This window comes from Onychostruthus taczanowskii, unplaced genomic scaffold (assembly GCF_017590055.1).
Source record: "Onychostruthus taczanowskii isolate IOZ18803 unplaced genomic scaffold, ASM1759005v1 scaffold165, whole genome shotgun sequence".
In the NCBI taxonomy this organism is placed as follows: Eukaryota; Metazoa; Chordata; class Aves; order Passeriformes; family Passeridae; genus Onychostruthus; species Onychostruthus taczanowskii.
The window spans coordinates 20153-34206 of record NW_024498851.1 but is presented as its reverse complement, the minus strand read 5'-3'; the positions used below and the strand labels follow the sequence as shown (position 1 = coordinate 34206).

The 14054-nt window shown below is 48.5% G+C and overlaps 1 protein-coding gene across 2 annotated transcripts in view; it reads left to right on the top strand.

The window, feature by feature from the left end:
• The window catches only part of CAMKK1 (calcium/calmodulin dependent protein kinase kinase 1), a 90929-nt gene that overhangs the window by 63970 nt on the left and 12905 nt on the right, over positions 1-14054 (top strand). For both annotated transcript variants that reach the window (XM_041399566.1, XM_041399567.1), the window contains exons 10-12: positions 10550-10749; positions 11409-11462; positions 12332-12405. In XM_041399566.1, the coding sequence (XP_041255500.1) occupies positions 10550-10749; positions 11409-11462; positions 12332-12405 (328 nt within the window). The remainder of the gene's footprint in view (positions 1-10549; positions 10750-11408; positions 11463-12331; positions 12406-14054) is intronic.

The following is a 14054-nucleotide window of genomic DNA, read 5'->3' as shown; positions in this document are numbered from 1 at the left end:
ATTATCTGTTCTCACTCAGGCTTTGTTCTGGATACTTCTCTTGAAAATGCCAGCCCATTACTTAGTGACATTCAACAAGGCTAACAAGATTTGGGGAATTATTTGGAATGAAAGAAAGAAGAAAGTAGAAAATGTTATTGTGCAGTTATTTGGATCTCTAAGAGCTCTTAGGTACAGACAAGGAGTATCCTGAATATTATGTGCAACTTGGCTCAGCCTGTCTTAAAAACAGAACTCCCTAGAACTGCAAGGAGGATGATCAGGATGCTCCTGGAATATCTTAGGTACAGAGGTATGACCAAAGCTCTTAAGACTGGAAAATTACCTTGGAAGGGATGCAGTGGCAGAGGCTTATAAAATTCTTAAGTGTCAGGGAATTGCTGGACGGGAAGTGAATATTTTCTGTCTCTGAAAACACAATACCTAATGGATAGCAAACAAAATAATCAGGTAACCAGTTTAAACCAGAAGGAATTACTCACTCTCAACCACTGAGAGAGAACAAGTCTCTGAGCATGATGGGCCTTGCTGAGGCAGAGGAACATGGTTTGAGGGTCTCAGTCCCTCTCCACATTGAAATGCAGCACCACCTAATTTTCTGTCTAAAACCAGCAGGGAATAAAATCACTGTTTGTAAGTCTGACAGTCCAAAAGCTTCCAGGTGCTGCCAAAATTAGTCAGGTCACCCCAGAAAGTTGCTAGAAGTTAATATATGAATGAGAATCTCAAGAATGTCTTTGAGTAGAGTTTGAAGGATGAAGATGCAGCTTTTTACATTCCCATTAGCATTCAGATTGCAGCAGAGCCTGTGTGCCTCAGCTGGGAGATTCAAGCTCTGCTGTGCTGGATGCTGCTGCAGGAACAGTTCCTGCTCAGAGGAAACTTTGAGTTTAGTACACAGGAAAAAAAAAAACCAACAGCAATGTGTGGGTAGTCTTAAGCACAGAGAGAGTGAAATTCAACAATAAATTATAGGATGCCCAAGCACTCCCAGCAACAGGAACAATAGGATGGTTTGTTTTGGACCATTGAGTTACCACTTATTTTATTAGCAAATGAAAGTTAAAAATGGTGTTCTCTCTGAACTGCTGGGTAAATGCATGGCAATTATTATATAATTAAGAGGAAAAGTGCACTGTTTGTGCATGCTGAAGGAAAAGTGTTGCCAGGCAATCCAGAGATTGCAAGGTAATTTTAATGTAAGCATCCATAATTGTTGTGCAATTTGGGAGGCTCAATAACCATGCAGCTGCTTGAAGCTCACAGTCATCACAACAGCAAATGCATCATTGTTGGCTGGATTTTATCAGGCTAGAAGTTGCAGCCTGGATTCCTGTTGGAGCCTGAGAGGTGCTAATGGTGAGCAGGAAGGGGAGCCAAACTGGTGGGAGATGTGGGCTGACCTTTTAACTCACTGGTGGTGGCATGTGGTGTGACCACTGTGTGTCTCTGGGGACTGGGCTCACTGGTTCTTCATGGAGTTTGCCTGGGGTGGAGCCTCCTGCAAGAGGGCTGGCTGTGGGGGGAGGTTTGGAGGGAGGCAGTGGTCCAGGTGATGAGAGCTGGGTGGGAAGCCTGGCTTAGGCATGGTGGGAGGCTGGGACAGAGCCCTGGAGAGAGCCAGGAGCTCCCTGATCCAGGCAATGGCACAGAGCTGTCAGCTGCTTTAGGCTGGGCTGAGTGTGTTCAGTACCAGGAGTGCACTTTGACACAAGCACAGTCCCAGCCTTGTTCAAGGTCTGAGAGTCAGGGAGATCTGCCCGTGGCTGAGATTCCCTTCCTCTGGTCCTTGCAGGGCTGGGAATACATTTGGAGTTTAGGCATGGTGGTATCACTGATTGATGTGCTCTGGTTTAGTTCTCCTGTCCCAGCCTGGCCCAGGGTGTGTGGAGTGTCAGGAGCTGCTCAGGCACCACAAACTGTCCCTGGGCTCCTGGGGAAATGGGCTCTTCACAGGAAAGTGGCTCTGCTCCCATTTTCAAGACTTCCCCACTGCTGCTGGCCCTGGTCACCCCCCCAGGAGCTGGGGGGGCAGTCTGGTCTCTGTGTGAGTACCAGCAGAGTGGTAATTCCAGAGGGTGCTCAAGTGGCAGGACCCACAGCACAGCCTCTGCCAGGAGCACAGTGCTCAGCTGAAATGGAGCACAGGGGGAAGCTGAGCTCTTCCAAAGGGCTGGGCAGTGCTGAGGGTGCAAAACTTTGGGCTGAAGCAATTTATCCAAGTGGCAGAGGCTTAATGGGTGCAGCAAGAGAGCAGCAAAACAGTGGAGGGAGGTGACAACACCACTTTGGATGGGAAAGTTTGCTGGATTATTTGTGTCATTAACTGAAGCATGTGCTTAAGCATCTCTGTCAATTAGGGATATGTGCAATTGCCACCCTTTCCACTTGTAGTAGTGCTTGGCTGGGGTTATTTAAACTTCAAACTCCCTTCTAATAAGGCAAACTTTGCTTTCATAGAGATACTCAGCAGAAATGTGTGTGCTGCATAGGAAATGGTCATCATGCTTCATCAGCAGGCATGAGGGATATGCCAGGTAGGTATCCCTGTTTGATTTTAGGGCTGGGACATGAGAATCTTCATTTAGTAAGAATCCTCATTAAGGAGTTTCATTCCTTCCTGAGTAAGGAGTAAGAATAAGCAGACAAAAGGGCTGTCTAGGCAGGAGCCTGTCAGTGACACTGGCCAGGAGCAGACAGTGCAGAGCACACACAAGTGTGGCCCAGGGGAAAACCTGCTGACTTGCACAGTGCAGATGAAGCACAGTGACTGTCCCTGCTGCTCTGGAGCTGCCAGCTCAGTATTCCAGTCACGAGGAGCTGAAACAGTTTCTGTCAGCCTGGCTGAAGAAGAAAAAAACCTTATTTCCTGCATTTCCTGTAAAAACCTGCTGTTCTCCTCCTGTGACTGTGTTTAAGGGGGGGCAGTTCTGGTGTCTCCTCTGAGCTGTGGGGTTGAAGGGAGGGTAATGACATGCAGCTAAAGCCATTGGGAAACTCCCTTTCCAGCAGCCCACTCTGCAGTTAGAGCTGCAGTGACCCAGGGCCCTGCATGCTGAGCCTGCAGCCTGAACAAAGGCTCTGGCTTTTCAAAGCTGGCTTTTCTGAGATAAGAAACTTGGTTATCAATATATAATTTCCATTATCTTAAAGGAAATTTAAGCAAATGAGCCAACACAGGTTTGTGTCTTCTGAAGAAAATCTAGTGCAGGGTGGGTGCACGAAGGCATCAGTGGTGTAGATGGTTTGGTCTGGTTTGGCTCTTGGCAGAACTGAGTTCCTTAGGCTGGTGTGGGCCAGCAGAGCTGGGATATGAATCTGTGGTGGAGCTGCTGCATGCTCTCTGTGGCTGCCAGCAAGCTGCTTGCTCCTATGTGGGAAATGGGGACCTGCCTCTTCTCTGCCCCTGCCTGTACAAGTTTGGAGCTCCTCAAACAGAGAAAGTTGAGGTGAGAGCTACAGCTGCAAGGCTCTGGGTATTATAAATGACACCACCAGGAGAAGAGAGCCTGGCTTGTGTTTTATCACATGCAGACAAGCTCTCCTTAGCTGATAACAACCAAACAAAAAACCCTTTCATGAGCAGCAAGTGTTGCTGATACTGATCGATAAGGACTGTACAAGAGTGAGAGTAATTAGCTGATGGAGGAGATCAGAGAGATGTGCTGGAGCCTCTTAAGATCAGGCACTTTGATTTTTGTTGTTTGATGCAGTTCTGTGGCTGCTCAGGGTTAGAACAGCCCTGGCACAGCCTGTGCAGGTTGTTTTGTACCTGCTGTGCCCTGCTCCACTGGGGTGTGGGTGCAGCCCTGGCAGGGAGCTCTGCACTCCCCTGGGACAGGTGACAGGTGACAGGGCTGTGCTCAGCTGGGCAGGAGGACAGGTGCACAGGGACAGCCTTTGACAAGGTCACCTGTCCCTCTTTCCCTGTAGGTTCCTGCTGGCAGCATCCACCCCACCTCTGCCAGGAGCTGAAATGGAGCACAGGGGGAAGCTGAGCTGTTCTAAAGGGCTGGGCAGTGCTGAGGGTGCAGAACTTGCCTTCAGCAGCTTATCCAAGTGGCAGAGGCTTAATGGGTGCAGCAAGAGAGCAGCAGAACAGTGGAGAGAGGTGACAATGCCAGAGCTGGGATCCTCCCCTGCCCCTGTAGGGAGCTGGGCATGGCATGGGGGTGTTCCCCTTGTCACCCCTGTCCCCAGAAGAGCACTGGGCATGAGCAGCCATCTGTTTTGAGCTCTGGATGGTGGTGCAGCAGTTTCCCTGGGAGGGTGTTAAATCATTTCTTTGCTACAGGGCCAATGTGAGAGTAATACTAAGCAGGCTCTGCAGTAGCACCATATGGATTGCTTTTGTCCTTGAATGGGAATGGGATTCTGGTTTTAATCAAGCAGAATTCAGCACTGGCCTCAGTAAATAGCAGGATGTGTCAGTGCATTGCTAAGTTTTGTATGTATCATTTCTAAATGAGCTTTTAGCAAGTTTGTTGTACCCTGCTGGATCTCCAAGATTTCCAGAGGGGAATACAGTGAAAAGCACCTTTTCTAAAAGGACTGAGGAACAAGACCTTTTTCTACCACTTCTATCTGTGCTCCCTCTAGCTCTTCAATCCCTGTTAGTGGATTTGTTGGCAGGCAGTTCCCAGGCATTTGCCTCTGAGTGAAAGGGAAAGTCCTGGGATAACCTGTGGGGTCTGGAATGAGGAGTGTTGGTGAAATGGCTGTTTTGTCCCACCTAGGACTGAGCAGAAAGGAATTATGTGATCAGCAGGGCTTTGCTAAGGATCAGGGAGGCAATGGCAGAACTGTGGAGACCCAGATAAGAGTGTACAGATAGGAACCAGCTGGCCCAGCAGCAGAGAACTTCCCCAAAATCCTCCCTTTTCTCCAGCCCCATCTACTGGACCACAGCTGGCAGCTGTTGCCAACTTGGTTCAAACACATGGTAGGGAAGAAACAAAAAAAAAAAAAAGAAAAGCCAGATTTTCAGGAAGACCTTTAATTTTAGGCATTTTTTTTTAACTGAACACCCAAGTACAGGGTTTTGTAGGTGCAGCATACCTGCTAGAGCTGTGTCTGAAATCAGCAGGGACAGGGGAAGGATGCTCCCTTCCCAAGGACTGCTCACACCCTGAGAGCTCTGAATCCTCCTTTGAGGTTGCATCCCCACAGCAGGCTGTGTTTAGGCAATAGTGCTCCATGCCCAAGTTCAGGAGACAGACCAGACTTTTAGCATTATTTCCTTGTTTCTGAGCACCCTGGAACTTTGGGTATTGACTAAATCCAACTTCAGCTATGCCTGGTCAGGCTTTCTAACACAAGTTGTGATAAAATGCAGTGCACAGACACTCACCTGCCCAGCCTGCTGTTCATGGGGTGGCTGTGAGGATTAACAAATAAGTACATTTGAGATATTTTCCTGGATGATGCTCTAGGAATCCATGGGATTGTTATCCAGATGCAAATAGGCCTGAAATAGTGTTACCCTTCCACTGCAATGAAGAATGTGTCTAATAAAACCAAATTTAACAGAGAGCTGCATAATCAGACTTTGTCCTGAGGGCTCTGTGATATCTTAGGTGGTTTCATTTTCTTATGAAGAAATACCAGTCCATGTCCTGCAGTGGTCTGGCAGCACAGAAAGTGCAAGGTTGTTTGGAGCCCAGGGAAGTTGTTCTGGTGAGCTGCTGACCCCTGCTTTAAGAGCAAAATCCTTTCCAGGTAAAAGCAACACGTGGAACCACTTTGTCAGTTTGCCAAAGCAGCAAAATGCTCTGCCTGGGCAGCTCAGCATCGATTTTAACCTGGGGAGGGGTGCAGGCAGGTACATTTGCATGGGAATTAGTGGTTTTCAGCTGTTGCTGGGGCCCTGTGCATGACCTGAAGGGCAGCACCAATGGGATGGTCCTTCCCAAGGCTTCCTGCATCCAGCAGCCACATCCCCCTGGCTGGGATGGGTCTGAGCAGTTTTTTTTTTCTTTGTGACTCTTTCTGTACCGTGGCAAGCAAAAAGCCCAGAGCCTTGCTCTTTGAGCAGGACACAGAGTAGCTGGAAGTTCTCTCAAAGGCATGGATTCAGCTTAGGGATCCCAGTGTGGTTGTAACAGCCTGGTCACAGATAGAAAGCCAGATAAACTTCCCCAGGAACTGACCTGCAGAGTTTGAGAAGGCATAAAAAGCTTACTTTATTACAATCTCCCTATATTTGTAACCAACACTGTTCACCCAGAACCTGATTGGTTCTGAATAACACCTCTTACCCATTGGGTAATTAGGAACCACCCTTTGGTAAACACCTTATGAGAAACAACTGTTGAACACCAGCTGCAAGGTTGTTTTTAATTCTTTGTCTCAGTCTTCTCAAACTCTCCAGCACAATTCCTGGGAAAGCTTATCTGGCTTTCTCTCTCTGACCAGGCTGTCACAACCACAGGCCCATTGCCCATGAAGGGAGCTAAGGGGAGGCCATGTGTTGGTCTAAAAGAAGAAAAAACCCTAGACCCTCATGGAGCAATACAGATAATTATTTTGGTTATGTTTGTTTGAAGCACATTTAGGGGCTTTATTTGCATGTTAAAAGTGCTTTCCCTTCTCTGCTGAGCCTGATGCATCCCTGCTCCTCTTTGTGTCACAATGTGTCCTTCATTCCAAGGATAGGACAAGTGTTTGTTTCTGGGACCTCTGGTTCTGGCTTCAGTGAATGAATCCTAACAAGGGTGCCTTTCCTACCTGCTGCTCTTAAATCTACAGAGGATGAACTTGCTCCCAAATGCTTCAGGATGGTGAAATGAGAGGTTTAATTTATGCTGGTGGTTGTGTTAGACTGGCTCTGGCTGTCCCCTGCTCCCCTTGTGGTGTGTCCTTGTTCCGTCTGTGCAGTCATTAACAGTCTGGAAGGTGTTATTAATGGCAGGCTTTGATTTCCAAGATGCTCGGCCCTCCCTCTGGAGCTCTGCAGGGGTAACACCATCCTTTCCTCTGTATGCTGTGCTGGATATGCAGATCCTGCTGGTTTAGCCAGCACGTGTCCCCCAGGGCAGCTCTGTCCCTGGGCTCCTGGGGCAGTGATTTGTGTCACTGCAGGCACGTCCAGGCAGCCTTGGCCAGTCCTGCTGAATTAATTGATCCCTGCCTTTCTCCCTGCAGTGTGTATCTGCAAGGCACTGGCAGCAGAAGTTGGCAGGTTGGGAGGTTTTTCCAAGCTCAGTTGTGTTGGTGTCGTGCAGGTGAGCAGTCCTGCAGCTCCCAAACAAACCAGCTTTTGTCTATTGCCCACAGGCAGATGTGGGAACCATCTTGGGGGAATATTTTACTCCGCATTGTGCTGAGCTGTTCCAGTGGCAAGGCACAGCACAGCAGAGGATAAGCCTGTGCATTCTGAAGCCCAAAGCCAATTCTGGAAAGCTGTGCAGGGGAGGATGCCCACAGCAGCTGGCAGGCTGGGACTTCGAGTTATGTTTCTTCAGAGCAGAGCAGGGATTTCAGGTTTCCTTCATCAGGTTAGCAGCTCCACACCAAATAATTTCTTGACAGATGTGAGCACTTGCTCTTTCAGTTTGTATGGCTGTGATGTTCATTTACACCAGCTGCTGCTCAGTGCCCTGTCCTCCCTTCATGGATGGCTATTTGCTCTCACAAGGCTGGGCAGAGAAGGGGATTTGCAGAGAGCAGAACTCTTTCATCCAGCTGGCAGGAGACTCTGGTGGCTGTCACTCACAGTGTGTGGGTGGGACACTGCTGCCAGTCACCTTCCCTCTGCATCTGTCCCCTTCCCATCCCAGTCTGGTATTATGTTAAATGGATGCCAGGTGTGACATTCCAGAGGCCAGGCTCACTCCTGGGCTCCTCAGCCCTGCAGGCTCTTGTGCTGAGTCTCTCCTGTGAGCACCCAAGGTCAGACTGTCAGAACTGTAATGTTCTCACCTGGAAACTCAAATATTCATTGGCCAAATGAGCCATTGTATGATGGCTTTTATTTTTGCAAAGGATGTGTTTCTGATTTCTTTGTTCTTTGTTTCTGTGCCCAGCAGCCAGCAATGTCCAGACCTGCTGGGGACCAGCAGCTGGAAAACTGCCCACAGTGTTCCTCAGCTTTCATTAGATGGTGCAGAGGCAGGGAATGTACTCTACAAAATACACAGTTATATGAGAGAGAAAATGCTTTGTGGTTTTATTTTGTTTGTGGTTTTTTTACTTTCCTATAAGGAAGAAATAATAAAAAGCCTGGAGTACTTGCTTGCCTTAATTTTCACATTTAAATTTTCACATTCTGGCAAGCTCCAGGGATGTACTCATATGGTCCATATTTGTTTTGGGTTTTTTTAGAGCCTTTGGGAATCTTAGCCCTGTGGTATCAGGCACGACAGCAGACTCCTGCCTGAAAGGCAGCTCATCATCTCTTGAAGGAAAACTTCACTCCCCCCTCACCCTTATTTGCTCTCCCTATATTACCATAATGAAATGTCAGCTTGCCACCAGCTCTGCTGCTGAGCAGATGTTTCCTCCTAATTACTGTTGTTGCAGGGTTTGGGTGTTTATCCTGGCTGTCTAGGCAGGCTGTTATCATTGACTGCCTCCATCACAGCCTGGCCATGCAGTTGGTGCACATCTGGAAGCAGATGTAAGCACTGGTGCTCTCCAGCAAGTTTTGTCTGCTGGATCTCCAGAACAGCTCTTTAATGTGCCAAGGACAGCATCCCCCAACAGTGCTTTAAACTGAGGAGTGGGCCTTGCAGAAAAAAATACCTGCAAGTGTGACCTCCCCTCCCCAAGCGTGGCCTGCTGGAAAGTTGGTTTAAAAAGAGCAGAAATTTAAATGAAGTTTGTTCATTTTTGGTCCCAAAGCACAAATTGGGATGCTCCATAGGGCAGGCTGCCTTTGTGGCACTGTGCTGGTCAGGTTTGTAAAGCAGGAAAGGGTTAGACCAGCATTTTACTCCACCCAGTGTGTATTTCCTAGGAGATATGAAAAGTGCTCATGGAGGTATAAAAACAAACATGCTCTGTTGGCAAGAAGGAAATGTGAAAACAGTGGTTGGAGCCAGGGGAGGAGGGAGGCATGGGGGTCCTGGTCTTCTGGGGAGGGCAGGATTAGAGGATTTCCTCCTCCTCCTTCAGTAAATTCTCTTGGGTTTTATACAGTTCTGCTTTTGGGGTCATTTCATGTTCTGAAAGTTGGTGCTTTTTTTATTTTTCAAGTTCTCTGAGTTCCTGACAAATCAGCCTACAACTCCCTGCTTCACTCAGTGGCCTGGAAATGTCTTTCAACTGCAATATTGCACAAGAGAGGTGGTTTTGTTGTTGTTTTCAGTGCATCTCAGGCTCCAAGCTATCTGCAAGGGTTTGTTTCATGTTGGATGTACATGCACTTCAGCTGGTGCCCTCATGGAGTGGGACAGAACTGCAGCCTTGGCTGGAGCCTCATGGAATGAAGGGCCAGGTTTGGCCATGGCTCTGGGGATGGCTGGGCTGGTGGGCCAGGGTGGGGTTTGGGGTGATGCAAAGCAAGACGAGGTTGTTTCTCTAGTTGTGGGCTCCATTGAGAAGTTTAACTAAATAAAGAGTGCCTCTTTGGAGTGCTGGTGCTTGCTCCAAGCTTGGAGCTCCATTATTCCACCTTTTGAGCTGGAAATGCCCACTGATGTCTGAGCTGTTGGCTGACCCTGGCACTCAGCTGCTTGTCACCTGTTTCATCCTACCTGTGGTTCTGCCCCTTTTGATGAGCTTCACAGCACTGCAGTTTCAAAATAAATAAACTAAAAGTGAACCTCTTCATTTGGGTCCCACAAACCTGTAATACAGCAGGTAGCCCAGCCCATCAGCTGGTGTGATGAGGCCAAGCAAACCTGCAGGATCTGAGTGGTGTCCTTCTCCAGCAGCATTGGCGTGGTATTTTTGGGGTTCCCCAGATGGAGGAGGAAGGAATGAATCTGACTCCATGTTCTTAGAAGGCTAATTTATTATTTTCTGTTATTATATTCTACAAAAGAAAGCTATACTAAAACTATACTAAACTATACTAAAGAATACAGAAAGGATACAGACAGAAGGTTAAAAGATAATAATGAAAACTTGTGACTCCTCCCAGAGTCCGACACAGCTTGGCTGTGATTGGCCAATAAGTAAAAACAATTCACATACACCCAAATAAGCAATCTCCAACCACATTCCAAAGCAGCAAAACACAGGAGAAGCAAATGAGATAATATTGTTTTCCTTTTTCTCTGAGGCTTCTCAGCTTCCCAGGAGAGAAATCCTGGTGAAGGGACTTTTCCAGAAAAGATGATGGTGACACATTGGTTGTTCCCTCTGGCTGAGCTGTCCCTGTGTTTGTGTCTTTTCTTTGCATAATTCCTAGATCTATTTCTGAGAATTGTGTCCCAGTGAGGCACCAAAAAGGAATGGCTATAGGAACCATTATATTCCATCTCCAGCAGCAGCTGGGAGTGTGGTGCCTGAGCTTGCACCTTTATTTTCCCCCTCCTGGAAAGGTTTCCTCTGGGTGTGTTGGCTGCCCTGGCCAATTCTGCCTCCTTTTTTGGGTGTTTTTCAGTGCACTACCAGAAGATCATCCACAGGGACATCAAGCCTTCCAACTTGCTCTTAGGAGATGATGGCCACGTCAAAATTGCTGATTTTGGTGTCAGCAATCAGTTTGAAGGGAATGATGCCCAGCTTTCCAGCACAGCAGGGACACCAGCCTTCATGGCACCCGAGGCCATCTCACAGACTGGCAAAAGTTTCAGTGGAAAGGTAGGTCTCTGCTCACAGGGGGCTCCTGGGACCCCCAGGCGTGGCACAAAGGGAGTGCCACATCTGCATGCTGACTGTGGTACAAATTAGGGCTGTCTTTCAGTAAAACTGAAGCTCTAATTCTCTCAGTCCAGGCAAAGCTCACGTTGGTGGTTCTGTGCAGTGGGCAGACACTTTGCTGAGGATCCCTGCTAGGCAGGAGCCATGCTAGAGCCCTTTCCCTGCCCCAAGGGAAAGGAGGAAGCCTTTGATTCCCTCCCAAAATAATCAAAAGGCACAGAGGGCTGCTGAGCACCAAGGTCATACCTTGATTTCCTGGAAGTGACAGGCACTGCCAAGGGTGGTGATGCAGACAGAGGGATAGAGCCTAATAGGGATTTTGTTTAATCTGGAAAAGTGTTGAAGTTCAGCCCTGAATGGTGCAATTTCCTGTAAGAAGGGGCAGCTTGCTGGTCTCAGTGGGGGAAGGGAGCAATGCCTGGCCCAGCACAGCCCTCATTCCTCAGGTGTGCAAGAGCTGCCCTTAGGAGCCCAACTTCAATGTGACATAGAAATGTTAGATCCATACAAAGAGTGTTTTCTGAAATGCTGGGAAAATCCAGTTTACTCAGATTATCTGTGTTGCTTCTCCTTTACTCTCTGTTCATGCTCTCTTTCAGGCCCTGGATGTGTGGGCCATGGGAATCACCCTGTACTGCTTTGTTTATGGGAAGGTAAGCTGCCTTTCAGTGCTGGAGCCCTGCACTGCACTGTCTGCCTGCCTTTTAATTCATTCCTTTCCAAATAAAGGCAAATATTAGAGACAAAGACCTGCCTTCTGTAAGCTCAAAAACCCCCCTGCAGCTCAGAAGGGGCTGAGGCTGTGATCTGTGGAAAGGATCATTTCCAGCACTGGGCCCTGAATGCAGAGCTACAAACCCAGAGCAGCATCACCAGCAGTTTGTGGGGAGTTTATCCACATTTCCTGCATTTAGAAATGAGCCAGAGTGTGGATAGAGGTACAGGATTGATCCCAAACTGCTGCAGCACTTTGTGAACCAGATTACAGAAAGCTCTGGCTGCCAGAGCTGAGTTGGGACTGATGGGGGATCCAGTTTGGCAGAGGCAGCTCTCCAGTGCTGCCTTCTGCACACCCCGTGTCCTGTCATGGCTTTTCCCTCCCCTGTGGCCTGAAGCCCCATGTGCCACCCCTGCTGTCCCAGGATGAGCAGAACAGGAGGTGTGAGCAGCCTCTGAACCTCTGCCCTCTGCAGATCCCACCCCACGGGCACCAGGCATCCAGCTCTGGGTGAGAAGTGGCCAGGGGAGGTGACAGAGGCAGTTCATGGTCACCTGGCAGGCTGGATGAAGGAGGGTATTCCAGTCCACTTGTGTATTCCCCAGATGCTTCTGCTGTTATTCTGAATTTATTTTTTTAATAAGGAATGAATCGATTTATTGTATGTGGGGAGATTTAATTTATTTCCATCTCTGTGTAAAATCCAGGGAGTGCAGAGGTTGTACTTGGTGTTACATGAATGACAAATGCCTGAGTGATGCCAGGATCTTGGACAACTGGAAAATCTCTTTGTTTGTTTTACAGTGCCCTTTTATAGATGAATATATTCTGGGTCTTCATAATAGGATCAAGACCAAGCCTGTAGAGTTCCCAGAAGAGTGAGTAAACTTTACTCAGCTGCTGTAAAATAAAGTTCAGTGTTCAGCATTATTCTCTGTGTGGCACAGTGGTCACCAGGGGGGGATGGACATGGGTGGGTGAGGTGCTCTGTGTTCTCCTGGGTCCTTCCTGTGGGTTTTGTGCTGGTGTTGAGGTGTTCAGAGTGCTTCTGCTCCTCCTCTGTCCTTGCTGTGCAGACAGGGACTAAAGGAAGTGGCTCTTTGGAAGTGAAGGGATTCCAGGATCTTGGAAGTTCTGCCCCACCTACTGACTCTGGAGATGCTGGATGCATGGTTTGGTTGGGGTTTTCTCTCTTCCCCTGCAGCAGCCACCAGAATGATTTAATGTACTCATTTTCAAAAGCAATGTGATAAAGCTCTAAGTAAACACATCCCTGTCCTGTGGCCTTCCCTTGGAGCAGGGGAACTGTTTGATGGAAGGGTGCTTGGCCTGAGATGTGCAACCACAGCTTAGCAAATCCCACTCCTCCAGCACACCCCAAGACAAACATGGGTCTGTCTTCTGCACTGGCAAAGAGGAAAAAACCTGGCAGTTATGGAAAAACCAGGAATTGATTCACCTGTGATCTACTGAGGGTCTGCTCCCACCCTGCTTTGGTCAGGGAGGGGAGCCCCTGTGCAGTGCTGGGGTGCTCAGGTGGGAAGGCCAGCTGTGGTGACAGCATGTCCTCAGCAGGGAAGGGGACAAGCCAAGGCCACTCCCATGGCATTGAGCAGTGCAGGTTCAGTCCTGAGCTATAAGTGCTCATGGTCAGAGTGTGGCAGGAGGGTGACACTCCCTGGTCACTATTCCTGGAGCTTCAAGTGTTGGCCACTCCTCAGCATTTCCTCCAGCTTCAGGCCTTTGGTGCCTTCCTGCTGGTGAAGAGTTTGTTTCCCCTGGTTCCTGACAGATGAATTAGCCAGAGCTGAACTCTTTGTTTTCCCTCCCAAATCCACACAGTAGTCAGGCAAAGAATTCTTGACCTAATTGTTCATTCCAATAAAAATGTATAGATTAAATGACTTGATTTGGAGCAAGCACAAATTAAAACTCTAATGAGAGGCACGTGTGGTATTGGAGAGGCAGGGATGGATGTTGTGAGGCAGCCTGGGTATGTGCATGTATCCAACATCTATGGCAAGGCAAGACTCTTCTGTGAGATGCTCACTGAATTTTCACATTACAGTAAAGGGCTGGGCCTGTACCTTGACAGTCCCAGACTTCTTCTGATTGCACAGAAAGGGATGGATACTCAGGATGGCCTCTTTTAGACACCTGGGCTGCATTAATTGCCCTGCACTGAGAGGAGCCACAGCCACTGCAGGCAGCTCAGTCCCTCTGCCCAGCTGGAGCCTGCACAGGACCTGCAGCTCCAAGGCCCTGGGGCTCAGCCCACTTTTAGGGCACACACAGACCCCAATGTAGGCAAAGAGCAACTCTGGCAGGCCCAGACTGAGTGACTGAGTTGAGGCTTTAGGAGCACAAAGACTGGTCATGCTCCACTGCTGTGTCCCTACCTGCAGCTGGAACAGGACTTTGTCTTGACAGCACTGCAGCAAAAAAAAATCCCCAAACCTGTTTATGTTCCCCTGGCAGTTTTCTCCTTTGCTCAAGGCTGGCAAAACTCCCACCCCTCCCTCAGCCA